Here is a 12,499-nt window from a genome sequence, read left to right as displayed (position 1 = left end):
CAAACATAAACACATTCTAAAAACCTAACCTAGTGTGCCGCCAGCAGCGGGGGGCCCCAGCTGCCGCCGGTCCGGCCGCAGAGAGGAGCCGCCGCGCTATCCGCGCCCGCCTTGCCCAACATCGCCGCCTTCTGCATCTAACCCTTGATCCTACCTAGCGAGAGTCTCTCAAGGTGTTGGTCGAGACTCTCGGCTGTGAGACCTTTGGCTGAAACGATTTATTATTATTATGGTTCAAGCATGGCACAGCGCAGTACTGACCTCGGCGGGGGCGGTGCTGCTGGCCACGCTGTCGGCCCGCGAGGGCGTGGCGGCGGGCTGGGCGCCGCCCCCCGGCTCCACGTCGGGTACTGTATATACAGCACGGCACGGCGCAGTACTGACCTCGGCGGGGGCGGTGCTGCTGGCCACGCTGTCGGCCCGCGAGGGCGTGGCGGCGGGCTGGGCGCCGCCCCCCGGCTCCACGTCGGGTACTGTATATACAGCACGGCACGGCGCAGTACTGACCTCGGCGGGGGCGGTGCTGCTGGCCACGCTGTCGGCCCGCGAGGGCGTGGCGGCGGGCTGGGCGCCGCCCCCCGGCTCCACGTCGGGTACTGTATATACAGCACGGCACGGCGCAGTACTGACCTCGGCGGGGGCGGTGCTGCTGGCCACGCTGTCGGCCCGCGAGGGCGTGGCGGCGGGCTGGGCGCCGCCCCCCGGCTCCACGTCGGGTACTGTATATACAGCACGGCACGGCGCAGTACTGACCTCGGCGGGGGCGGTGCTGCTGGCCACGCTGTCGGCCCGCGAGGGCGTGGCGGCGGGCTGGGCGCCGCCCCCCGGCTCCACGTCGGGTACTGTATATACAGCACGGCACGGCGCAGTACTGACCTCGGCGGGGGCGGTGCTGCTGGCCACGCTGTCGGCCCGCGAGGGCGTGGCGGCGGGCTGGGCGCCGCCCCCCGGCTCCACGTCGGGTACTGTATATACAGCACGGCACGGCGCAGTACTGACCTCGGCGGGGGCGGTGCTGCTGGCCACGCTGTCGGCCCGCGAGGGCGTGGCGGCGGGCTGGGCGCCGCCCCCCGGCTCCACGTCGGGTACTGTATATACAGCACGGCACGGCGCAGTACTGACCTCGGCGGGGGCGGTGCTGCTGGCCACGCTGTCGGCCCGCGAGGGCGTGGCGGCGGGCTGGGCGCCGCCCCCCGGCTCCACGTCGGGTACTGTATATACAGCACGGCACGGCGCAGTACTGACCTCGGCGGGGGCGGTGCTGCTGGCCACGCTGTCGGCCCGCGAGGGCGTGGCGGCGGGCTGGGCGCCGCCCCCCGGCTCCACGTCGGGTACTGTATATACAGCACGGCACGGCGCAGTACTGACCTCGGCGGGGGCGGTGCTGCTGGCCACGCTGTCGGCCCGCGAGGGCGTGGCGGCGGGCTGGGCGCCGCCCCCCGGCTCCACGTCGGGTACTGTATATACAGCACGGCACGGCGCAGTACTGACCTCGGCGGGGGCGGTGCTGCTGGCCACGCTGTCGGCCCGCGAGGGCGTGGCGGCGGGCTGGGCGCCGCCCCCCGGCTCCACGTCGGGTACTGTATATACAGCACGGCACGGCGCAGTACTGACCTCGGCGGGGGCGGTGCTGCTGGCCACGCTGTCGGCCCGCGAGGGCGTGGCGGCGGGCTGGGCGCCGCCCCCCGGCTCCACGTCGGGTACTGTATATACAGCACGGCACGGCGCAGTACTGACCTCGGCGGGGGCGGTGCTGCTGGCCACGCTGTCGGCCCGCGAGGGCGTGGCGGCGGGCTGGGCGCCGCCCCCCGGCTCCACGTCGGGTACTGTATATACAGCACGGCACGGCGCAGTACTGACCTCGGCGGGGGCGGTGCTGCTGGCCACGCTGTCGGCCCGCGAGGGCGTGGCGGCGGGCTGGGCGCCGCCCCCCGGCTCCACGTCGGGTACTGTATATACAGCACGGCACGGCGCAGTACTGACCTCGGCGGGGGCGGTGCTGCTGGCCACGCTGTCGGCCCGCGAGGGCGTGGCGGCGGGCTGGGCGCCGCCCACCAGCTCCACGTCGGGTACTGTATATACAGCACGGCACGGCGCAGTACTGACCTCGGCGGGGGCGGTGCTGCTGGCCACGCTGTCGGCCCGCGAGGGCGTGGCGGCGGGCTGGGCGCCGCCCACCAGCTCCACGTCGGGTACTGTATATACAGCACGGCACGGCGCAGTACTGACCTCGGCGGGGGCGGTGCTGCTGGCCACGCTGTCGGCCCGCGAGGGCGTGGCGGCGGGCTGGGCGCCGCCCACCAGCTCCACGTCGGGTACTGTATATACAGCACGGCACGGCGCAGTACTGACCTCGGCGGGGGCGGTGCTGCTGGCCACGCTGTCGGCCCGCGAGGGCGTGGCGGCGGGCTGGGCGCCGCCCACCAGCTCCACGTCGGGTACTGTATATACAGCACGGCACGGCGCAGTACTGACCTCGGCGGGGGCGGTGCTGCTGGCCACGCTGTCGGCCCGCGAGGGCGTGGCGGCGGGCTGGGCGCCGCCCACCAGCTCCACGTCGGGTACTGTATATACAGCACGGCACGGCGCAGTACTGACCTCGGCGGGGGCGGTGCTGCTGGCCACGCTGTCGGCCCGCGAGGGCGTGGCGGCGGGCTGGGCGCCGCCCACCAGCTCCACGTCGGGTACTGTATATACAGCACGGCACGGCGCAGTACTGACCTCGGCGGGGGCGGTGCTGCTGGCCACGCTGTCGGCCCGCGAGGGCGTGGCGGCGGGCTGGGCGCCGCCCCCCGGCTCCACGTCGGGTACTGTATATACAGCACGGCACGGCGCAGTACTGACCTCGGCGGGGGCGGTGCTGCTGGCCACGCTGTCGGCCCGCGAGGGCGTGGCGGCGGGCTGGGCGCCGCCCCCCGGCTCCACGTCGGGTACTGTATATACAGCACGGCACGGCGCAGTACTGACCTCGGCGGGGGCGGTGCTGCTGGCCACGCTGTCGGCCCGCGAGGGCGTGGCGGCGGGCTGGGCGCCGCCCCCCGGCTCCACGTCGGGTACTGTATATACAGCACGGCACGGCGCAGTACTGACCTCGGCGGGGGCGGTGCTGCTGGCCACGCTGTCGGCCCGCGAGGGCGTGGCGGCGGGCTGGGCGCCGCCCACCAGCTCCACGTCGGGTACTGTATATACAGCACGGCACGGCGCAGTACTGACCTCGGCGGGGGCGGTGCTGCTGGCCACGCTGTCGGCCCGCGAGGGCGTGGCGGCGGGCTGGGCGCCGCCCCCCGGCTCCACGTCGGGTACTGTATATACAGCACGGCACGGCGCAGTACTGACCTCGGCGGGGGCGGTGCTGCTGGCCACGCTGTCGGCCCGCGAGGGCGTGGCGGCGGGCTCGGCGCCGCCCACCAGCTCCACGTCGATTATTTTGCGCGGCGCCGTCACGCTGCCGCACTGCGAAATAACAAATATACTATATTACATTGTGCAACGAGGGGGGGTAAGGGAAATATTCGAGGTCTTTAGATTTACGACAGCTGCATCTAAAGGCCTCGTCGTTTCCAATATTACCCCCGGAGTTATGTTTTCATCACACTTGCAAAGAAAATAATAATACGGTGTCATTTCAAATGTTGAAATATAAATAATTAATTATTATAGGGACATTATTACACAAATTGACTAAGTCCCACAGCAAGCTCAATACGGCTCGTGTTTTGGGTACTTGGACATAATAATATATAACTACTTAAATACATATAAAACACGTATGACTCAGAAACAAATATGCGTGCTCATCATAAAAAAAGCCCTTACCGGGATTTGAACCCGGATCATCGGTTTCATAGGCAGGGTCACTACCTACTAGGCCAGACCGGTCGACAAATAAAACATGCCCCTTTGCCCTGACTCCGTGTGCGTACTTTAGGGTCACCAAGCACGCGTTGAATATTCAGATTTCAAAAAGTGGGTACAAATTGAAAAATATAAAAAAAAAAATATTTTTTCATCACACTTGCTCGAAAAAGATCTTATTTCATGCAGGTGTACTGAAGGACAAAGGCCTAGTTTGTTCCCACGAGAGTTAAGGATTGTGAAAAAAAAAATATTCAGTCGCATTGAGAACCTCCTCCTTTTTTGAAGTCGGTTAATAAGCTATAACTCCCTAGGGAGACTCGGGACGAGTGAAGAATGACATTTCCGCACGTGTATCAATAAGTAGTCATGCATTGGAACAAGTGGAAAAGTAAAAAGCACTAGTTCGCGAAATCCAGCTTTCCGCACGCTAAACAGCTACGTAAAGTAGCACTTTCTGAGCAACTGTATTCAAAAGATTTTTTTTTCTTTATTTAAAAACAAACAGTCTCTTATATTGATAAATTGTTACAATATAGGGTAATAGACTTATAGATCTACAGTTTCCTTTAATATAGTATGAAAACCATATAACCTAAATACATATAATTGCTAAACTAAACCTGAAATTCTAAGTTGCCAAATCGAAGTTACAAATAAAGCTCGTACATCCTAACAAAAATAATAGTTAATTATCAGCTATTAATAATAATAATTCCGTAGACGTGCAGTCCACATTCATTTTGCAAAAGAGGTGCTTAAGAATTATCTATCGTATTAACCACGGACAATCACTGAGAAATGTTTTCAAGAACAAAGGTTTTCTAACTTTAACTGGCATATATATATACGAACTCTGTAAATTTCTTAAGAGTAACAAGAATTACTTTACAACATTAGCTTCCCTCCGCGATAACCTTCGCTCTCAATATAAGTACAATTTAAAACTGCCTCTAGTCAGAAATAAAACTTACGATAAAAGCACATATATTACTGCGATCCGAGTCTTTAATCAGCTTCCAGATGAATTAAAAATGTTAGATGACATTGAATTTATACGTAGTTTAAAAAAATGGCTTATTAAGAATGAATTCTACTCTCTAAAGCATTTCTTTGAATTATATTCGTCATGATACCGTATACTCTGTATAGATTGATATGATGTTTTTAACGGAAATGTGTTTCTTACTTTTAAGTTAGTTTTAAGTGTATATTGTATACCCGAATTGGGTTACCGTTGAAACTTACACATGTAATTAAATAACACCTCTGTAACACGGTTGTACAATAAAGAATTATCTTATCTTATCTTATCTATACTAAATAATATTATTGTTAGCTGATTACCTGCAACTTTCCCAGCGAATTCTCAAACTGTGTGGGCACGTAGGCCCGCGGCGGCGCGTCTTCACTGGTGGAGTTGTGGCGGTTCGAGTTGTGGCGCTCGCGTCCGTGGGACTCTTGCTTTACACCTGGAAACGAGGCTGTTCAGTTACGCCTTAATAATATAATTTACAGTACATATGGGGCTACTTTATAGCACTAGTGCGAGAAGTAGCATATTATGTTACTGTGTCGAACATTTAAAGGGCCATATGTACTGTAAAACGTTGTACGATACATGTGCGAATAGGTAATTCGCAACTCGTGTCGATTTAAAACACTCCCTTCGGTCGTGTTTTAATTTATCGCCACTCGTTTCGAATTTCCTATTTTTCGCACTTGTATCGTAATGTACTATTCTGTATTCACTGTGGCAACACCATGTCACAGTTGACATTCAAATATTCAAAAAAATAGTAAACAGGCATATGACACATTTTTGTCATATGTGAGGTCCCACGGCCCCCACGGGTAATAGTAAATTACGATACAAGTGCGAAAAATAGGAAATTCGAGACGAGTGGTGATAAATTAAAACACGACCGAAGGGAGTGTTTTAAATCGACACGAGTTGCCAATTACCTATTCGCACATGTATCGTACAACGTTTTACAGTACATATGGCCCTTTAAATGTTCGACACAGTAACGTAATATGTGCGGTAAAGTAGCATCATATGTAGTGTAAAAGTATAAAAAATAGAAAACTGAGAAAAGACTCAAATCACAGGTATTATCTGGTTGCTGCAACATTTAACCGTTATTTTAATAAAGAATATACGGTTATTTTAAAGAGGCATAATGAACTGCCAAGCAAATCTGCTTCCATACATGTTTCATTGTATTGCATCTATCGCATAAAACAACCGCGCTTGAGCTTAAGAGTGAGCGAGATGGATGCGTGTTCGGGACCGCGGATATCATTTTTTTTTTTTGTATGACTCCTCTGGATTTGCAGGCGTACATAGGTTACGGAGACTGATTACCATCAGGCGGACCGTATGCTTGTTTGCCACCGACGTAGTATTCAAAAAAACATATTAAAATTCAATAACGCCTTTTCTGATCCACCAAACCTTGCTGGTAGTGCCATTTTAATTGATGGTGGGCTCCTTCTACATCGAGTGGTTTGGCAACCCAAGGAAATATGTATTCCAAGGCTCCTAAAGTTTATGCACTAATGCATTTAAGACAAAATGAAGGTATTAAACCTAATTAAAATTGGTTCTCTAAATATTTCGGTTCTTGTCTGATTTAATTTTTTGTCTTTTAATTATTATAAATAAATAAATAAATATTATAGGACATTATTACACAAATTGACTAAATCCCACAGTGAGCTCAATAAGGCTTGTGTTGAGGGTACTTAGACAACGATATATATAATACATATAAATATTTATAAATACTTAAATACATAGAAAACACCCATGACTCAGGAACAAATATCCATGCTCATCACACGAATAAATGCCCTTACCAGGATTTGAACCTGGGACCATCAGCTTCGTAGGCAGGGTCACTACCCACTAGGCCAAACCGGTCGTCAAAATTATTTATATAAGAATTCAAGCCTCGGAGATCCTCTACATCTCTAAGGATAATTTAATATCTTTTTTTTTTTATAGTTTATCTCTGACACTTAGAGACTTATACATCTCTAAGGGATGTTAGTATTTGTTGTTTTTTTTTTGTGTAATTTGACATTTAGAGACAGTATACATCTCTAATAAAGTATTTGTTATTTCATCGATTCCATATTTGTAACTGTTTTTTGTAATTTTTATTGTTTGTAAAAATGGACATGTAAAAGTGCCTCTGTGGCCTATTTGCTGAATAAATGTTTGATATTTGATATTTGAATTGTCGAAAGTTATTTTGCCGAATGTCATTTCCAAATCAATTATTCGCATATGTTCATTTCGCCGAAATCAAGTAGCAAGTCAATATAATAATTCTAATTATTTCCCAACCTAACAGATAGCAACTGTATGTTTGGACAACAACTTAAAAATACACTTTTTAAAACGCAACGTTTTAGGTCGCAGAATAACTTTGTAATTCTAATACGAAACATGAAAAGTTTATTTTTGCAATCTAACATCGTTCTGCAAAACGTCAGTTCTGGCGCTGTTAGATCGCAGTTCACCTAACACGCTCATCCTCGCTTCGCTCGTCGTCACACCTATCTTGTCTCTGTCAAATGACTAGACGTTATCTTTTTAGCCAAACGAACGAATTGGCAAACTTAATGTATTCCAAATGTTGTATATCATAATAATTCTACTCAACAATAGTTCTACCAAGTAAAACGTTGTCATAATGAAACTTTGCCGAATGTTGGCAAGTGAAATTAGGTCAATAAAACTTCGGCGAAAAGGCCATCATTAAAATTATTTCCAGCTTGCTGGGGAATTCATTCCTGAAAATGAGTCTAATTTGATTGGCCTATTCAGAATGCGCGAACAATATTCAGTAATTTACTAGAATGTTTGGTAAATGTAGACTCACCACCGCTGTAGAACGGATGGTTCTGCTGGTTCGCCTTGTGAGCTTCCTTTACTCCTTCTTTCTCTTTCTGCGACTGTCTTTCTAAGAACACCTGTGCAACAACAAAATGTAATATAATGTTAATATCTGTAATGACGTTTACATTAATAGTATTCAAAGCTCGGAACCAGTTTAAAATAAACCGGTAAATAACGGTTTATTTCAATTTCGGTTCTTTTTTTTTTCTTGAAACCATAAACATAAGAACTTTCACTTAAACTGGTATATTGGTAAGAGAGAGTTTAATCAGTTAAATTATAAATCATTTTTGGTACAAGTTTTTATCGCTGACTGTACTTTTCTTTCCACAGGCAACTAATACTCATCGAGACAATTCTAAAAACGCCAAACACAATTAGGTTGCGTTGTTTTATCACAGAGTTCCTATGGGCACCTCCTGTCTCCATCATCACATCAGCTCGATAGTACCATAATATTGCATTGTCACCCGACTTACATATGTAGGTTAAAATTAACTTGCAAGATTTTACCCTTACATTGCTACATACATATACATAGTACTTACATATAGTTTGTGTCATCCACGATGACGCACAGATTTGTCAAATCGAACCTCTAATTACATGACAATATGACATAAGACCGCTATACTCATCACTCACCGTATAATAGAAGTCGTGTATGTAAGGCGTGCCAGTATTTAGCTGAAGCATCTGTATGTTGATCAGCCACTGCTTTTATGTTGCAACATAACAACACTATCATCACTCACCGTATAATAGAAGTCGTGTATGTAAGGCGTGCCAGTATTTAGCTGAAGCATCTGTATGTTGATCAGCCACTGCTTTTATGTTGCAACATAACAACACTATCATCACTCACCGTATAATAGAAGTCGTGTATGTAATGCGTGCCAGTATTTAGCTGAAGCATCTGTATGTTGATCAGCCACTGCTTTTATGTTGCAACATAACAACACTATCATCACTCACCGTATAATAGAAGTCGTGTATGTAATGCGTGCCAGTATTTAGCTGAAGCATCTGTATGTTGATCAGCCACTGCTTTTATGTTGCAACATAACAACACTATCATCACTCACCGTATAATAGAAGTCGTGTATGTAAGGCGTGCCAGTATTTAGCTGAAGCATCTGTATGTTGATCAGCCACTGCTTTTATGTTGCAACATAACAACACTATCATCACTCACCGTATAATAGAAGTCGTGTATGTAATGCGTGCCAGTATTTAGCTGAAGCATCTGTATGTTGATCAGCCACTGCTTTTATGTTGCAACATAACAACACTATCATCACTCACCGTATAATAGAAGTCGTGTATGTAATGCGTGCCAGTATTTAGCTGAAGCATCTGTATGTTGATCAGCCACTGCTTTTATGTTGCAACATAACAACACTATCATCACTCACCGTATAATAGAAGTCGTGTATGTAAGGCGTGCCAGTATTTAGCTGAAGCATCTGTATGTTGATCAGCCACTGCTTTTCGCGTTGGGTCATAAGACCACTATACTCGTCGGTATCGCTCGATGTTGTCACCTCGTCACCGTTCATATGCCTGTAACAATATCATGTGTCATATTTAAAATCGCTAATAATGCTGAAGCCAAATAGTTTTCTATAAGTCAGGGCCTTCCAAACTATTATACCTGGGCCCATATTGTAGGTACAGCCTTTTATTATATTAAAAATATATTAAACTGAAAATAAAAGCCTGCACGTAACGAACGTCTCTTTAAGACCTAGTGGTATGATTGGTAGAGATTTGTACTTAATATTTAATGTGCAATAAACTATAAATATCTAGTAATAATATTTTTAAAGATCAAACGGCACACCTCCGGGAGGTATGTTGTAAAAAAAATCTATAGCAATGCTTAAAAAGTTATATTCATATTTGGGGATATGTACAGTCAAGGTAATAAATATCGACACGGACAAAGTGCCAAAAATATGTATACACGACCTTATTGACTATACTTTAAAGCAGTGTACAGTGTATATTTTTAGCGCTTTATCTGTGTAGATATTTAATACCTTGACTGTACATTGCACAAACTATGTTGAAAATCGCCTTATCGTCTTCATGCTACAACATTTATCTATTTAAACCGTAGGCGTACGATGTGAGCGTTAAAAAAAGGACTGGTGTAGAACTTCATTTAACGCTATTGCGTTTTTAATTCGTTTTAGACTAAGTAAGGTTGCTAGAGCTCAACGAGGGGGGGTTTAGGGTCGGCAACGTGCATGTAACTCCTCTGGAGTTGCAAGCGTACATAGGTTACGGAGACTGCTTACCATCAGGCGGGCCGTATGCTTGTTTGCCACCGACGTAGTATAAAAGACTACGCTATTTCTCAAAACATATTCTCGTATAACTATTCTGCCTCCCCCGTCCCTCTTTATTAGTACTACTAAGACTCCGCTGTCCGTCCGTCTGCCACCAGACTGTATCTCATGAACCGTGATAGCTAGACAGTTGAAATTTTCACAGATGATGTATTTCTGTTGCCGCTATAAAACGAATACTAAAAAGTATGGAACCCGCGATGGGCTAACTCAAGTAACACCACCCTATCCAAGAAATACTGTAGCCTAAAACAAGTTTTAATAAATAAGGCTTAGAAGGAGTGTACAGGTTTCTAAAGGGTCGGCAACGCGCATGTAACACCTCTGGAGTTGCAGGCGTCCATAGGCTGCCGTGACTGCTTACCATCAGGCGGGCCGATGTTTGTTTGCCACCGTCGTGGTATTAAAATAAAATAAAAAGAATAAATGTCTGAACTCACCTATGATTATTATTGTACGTCCCATTCGGCCTCTGCCCAAACGCCATATTATTAGGAAACTGCCCAAAACCCCTACTCAGCATTGGGTGATGACTCGCGTTATGATAACTATTATTGAACTGCAACATAGGATGGGTATTCTGTATCAGCTGAACCAAGTTCTGCGAAGTCATGTTCTGAGCCGGAGCGGTTTTGGAGTTGTTGTAGACGCGACTCTTCTGGAGTTTTGGTGGAGTTTTCCCGTTTTTGGGAGGGGATTGGTTCGGCTGGGGCTTTTGTATGTGCATCATTGGTTCGGGCTTGGAGGGGATGGCTGGACCCTGGAAGAAAAATAATTGGTTTAACCTTGTTACATTCAGGTTATGCACACATACAAAATTATTTTCACCACACCAGCCGGTAAAGGCTCTCTTGGTTGTTTAAAAACTGATGAGAAAGTTGCATTTTATCCACACGTGGGGCAAAGTAATCAGATGCAAATTTTGAGTTAATTTCTAATTGTTAGCTGGTGGAATTGACTTTTAACCCTTTGAACGCCACGCCTATCGTACGCGGCGCGTAATCGTGAACCTTGTCGGTATGCATGAAGGTTGATATTGGGCTGTAGCCGCACGCGTCAAATGACGTCTTTGGCGGTCTGGCGCTCTTTTGGCGGAATGGTAAATATTTAACGACGTTCATTTGGATTTGATTTTGTTCGATATGTTACAGTTCATATTGTCTTCTGGTTGGTGTGGTGAAAAATGTTGTGTTTCACTCAAGGGCAAAATTTGTTTAATCCTCGTGCTTTGAGACCCTCGCAACGCTCAAGATTCCACTTTTGGAACCACTCGCTCGTGGTTCAGTTCTGGGATATTTTGTATCGGGAACGTACGATACACGAGCGATTTAACAACTTTGCCCCCTTGTAAAACAAATAATTATTATTTAACTAAACACTGTTCTTAGTTTTTCATAAGAACATATATACAAATTTCAGCAAATAAAATAAAAAGTGATTCTAATGTAACTTCCAGAATTACAAATACCATGAATAAATGTAAAATGAAACAAAATACCAAAAAATACTTACACGAAAATTATGATTAAACTGTCCCACATTCGGATTAAAATTCTGCCTCGGCATTCCCATCCCAGGTGGAGGCATCATCCTGGGCATCATATGCGGAAACTGATTCATTCCGGGCTGGTTCATACCTGGCTGGTTCATACCCGGCTGGTTCATGCCCGGCTGGTTCATACCCGGCTGGTTCATACCCGGCTGGTTCATACCCGGAAACTGGTTCCCGTTGGGCATCATCTGATTCTGACCCATCTGGTTCATGTTCGGACCCATATTCACTTGATTAGGCATCTGGTTCATATGCATGTTTGGATGCATGTTATTCTGATAGTGGTTGGCGTTTTGCATGAACTGGTTGACGTTTTGGCCCATCTGGTTGGGCATGTTCATGGTGTTGTTGGGGTGGGCCATGGGCATCATGTTGTTGGCGGGCATGCTCTGCGGCGCGAAGGGCAGCGGCACGGGCGCCTGCAGCCCCGGGGGCCGCTGCAGGATCACGGGAGGGAATCGCGGCTGGGAAATTATAGTATTCATTGTGTGATTAATCTTTTATTTTCACCTATTTTATTTTTTGCACATACTAAATAGTTAAATTAATAATTTCATTTCTCCACTACCTTAACCCTTTTCCAGACATAGTACGATTTATCGACCACATACGCGCCATTAGAATTTCAACTTTAGCATTCCGATTTTAGGTTCAAATTAGATTACACTTTCAGGAAATGTTACTCGTCTTCAAATGAATCATCAAAGCTGGATTAATTGGAATATATTTGGCTTTTTTGGGAAAACCTTGTAGATTGGTGCGGCCTGGAAAAAGGTTAAGGTTGTCTGGTAGAGATCGCTCTTTAGCAATAAGATCGCCTGCTGTCAC

General features: G+C 47.8%; 1 protein-coding gene across 1 annotated transcript in view; it reads right to left on the bottom strand.

The window, feature by feature from the left end:
• Window positions 1-12,499, bottom strand: part of LOC133533059 (protein PAT1 homolog 1) — a 44,950-nt gene that overhangs the window by 21,814 nt on the left and 10,637 nt on the right. Inside the window, exons 6-11 of the mRNA XM_061871990.1 lie at window positions 11,632-12,135; window positions 10,560-10,879; window positions 9,181-9,328; window positions 7,749-7,839; window positions 5,203-5,327; window positions 3,337-3,453 (exon numbers count right to left, since the gene is read on the bottom strand). Coding sequence (XP_061727974.1) covers window positions 3,337-3,453; window positions 5,203-5,327; window positions 7,749-7,839; window positions 9,181-9,328; window positions 10,560-10,879; window positions 11,632-12,135 — 1,305 coding nt within the window. The remainder of the gene's footprint in view (window positions 1-3,336; window positions 3,454-5,202; window positions 5,328-7,748; window positions 7,840-9,180; window positions 9,329-10,559; window positions 10,880-11,631; window positions 12,136-12,499) is intronic.

The sequence above is a fragment of the Cydia pomonella genome, chromosome 28, assembly GCF_033807575.1.
Source record: "Cydia pomonella isolate Wapato2018A chromosome 28, ilCydPomo1, whole genome shotgun sequence".
NCBI classification, from domain to species: domain Eukaryota; kingdom Metazoa; phylum Arthropoda; class Insecta; order Lepidoptera; family Tortricidae; genus Cydia; species Cydia pomonella.
This window is presented reverse-complemented; position numbering and strand designations above follow the sequence as displayed.